Consider the following 1,153-nt stretch of genomic DNA (forward strand, 5'->3'; position numbering starts at 1 on the left):
ATGATCCTAAAAGTTATGAAAGAAATGATAAATCAAGTTTTCTTTGGTGGATACCACTTACGTACACTACTGCTTCAAAATTAGACTTTTCGACAACTAAACCTTCCCATTGGTTTAAACCACAAGAATTTATGATGTTGACTGAAACTGGAGTGTCTTCTAAGGACTGGGTTTTATTTAACATTAATGAAACTGGTTTTTATCGTGTAAATTACGATTTGAAAAACTGGGAAATGCTGATTAATTACTTGAATGACCCAGAAATGTTTTCAAATATCGGTATTATTCAATTTCATTAAAAATATACTAGATAATAAAAAAAAAATATTATTTTCTAGGAACTATTAACCGAGCCCAGTTAATCGATGACGCTATGTCTCTTGCGAGAGCTGGATATCTTAGCTATAAAACATCTTTGGATATGACTAGATATCTGTATCATGAAACAGAGTTTGCTCCTTGGAAATCCGCTTATAGATCATTTATTTACCTACACCAAATGCTTATAAAAACTCCCGCTTATGACAAATTAAAGGTAATATTGTTAGTTATCTCCAAATCAATATAAAAAGAGTTTTATTTTTTCAGGCATATGTTTTACATTTAATTACTCCAATGTATAAGGAATTAGGCTTCACAGATAGTACAAGAGATGATCAGCTAACAATTTACAAGAGATTTAATACTCTATCGTGTGCATGTGAATTGGGACACATTGATTGTATTCGTAATGCAGTGGTTCAGTTTCAGAATTGGAGATCAACTCCTCATCCTGAAAATAATAATCCGTGAGTAAAGAATGTTCAATAAACAATTTAATTGTTATCTAAATTAACATTCGATTAAAATCTTCTCAATTAGAATTTCACCAAACTTGAAAGCAATCATTTATTGTGTAGCGATTAGCTATGGTGGTGAAGAAGAATGGGATTTCACTTGGAGTATGTACAAATTGACTAAAACTGTGTCAGAAAAAGATTTGTTATTAGATGCTCTAGGTTGTAGTAGAGAAACATGGATTTTGACTAGGTATTTAGAAAAGTTGAATATTTTTTTTTTATTATTATTTAAGAGTATTTTTTTCCGAACATGTGAAAGAGGGCCATCGCCCACTATGATGTAAAATTGATCTTTTCATTCAAGGGTATTTTTT

General features: G+C 30.6%; 1 protein-coding gene across 1 annotated transcript; it reads left to right on the top strand.

Annotated features, from left to right (window-relative positions):
• Positions 1-6: 6 nt before the first annotated feature.
• On the top strand, positions 7-1,145 carry LOC126910020 (aminopeptidase N-like). Its single transcript, XM_050692423.1, has 4 exons — positions 7-279; positions 339-535; positions 589-788; positions 862-1,145. The coding sequence occupies exons 1-4, from the start codon at positions 132-134 to the stop codon at positions 1,121-1,123; spliced, it is 807 nt and encodes a 268-aa protein (XP_050548380.1). The 5' UTR covers positions 7-131; the 3' UTR covers positions 1,124-1,145.
• The last annotated feature ends 8 nt before the right edge of the window (positions 1,146-1,153 follow it).

Source organism: Daktulosphaira vitifoliae, unplaced genomic scaffold (assembly GCF_025091365.1).
Source record: "Daktulosphaira vitifoliae isolate Bord-2020 unplaced genomic scaffold, ASM2509136v1 Scaffold_3092, whole genome shotgun sequence".
Taxonomy (NCBI): Eukaryota; Metazoa; Arthropoda; class Insecta; order Hemiptera; family Phylloxeridae; genus Daktulosphaira; species Daktulosphaira vitifoliae.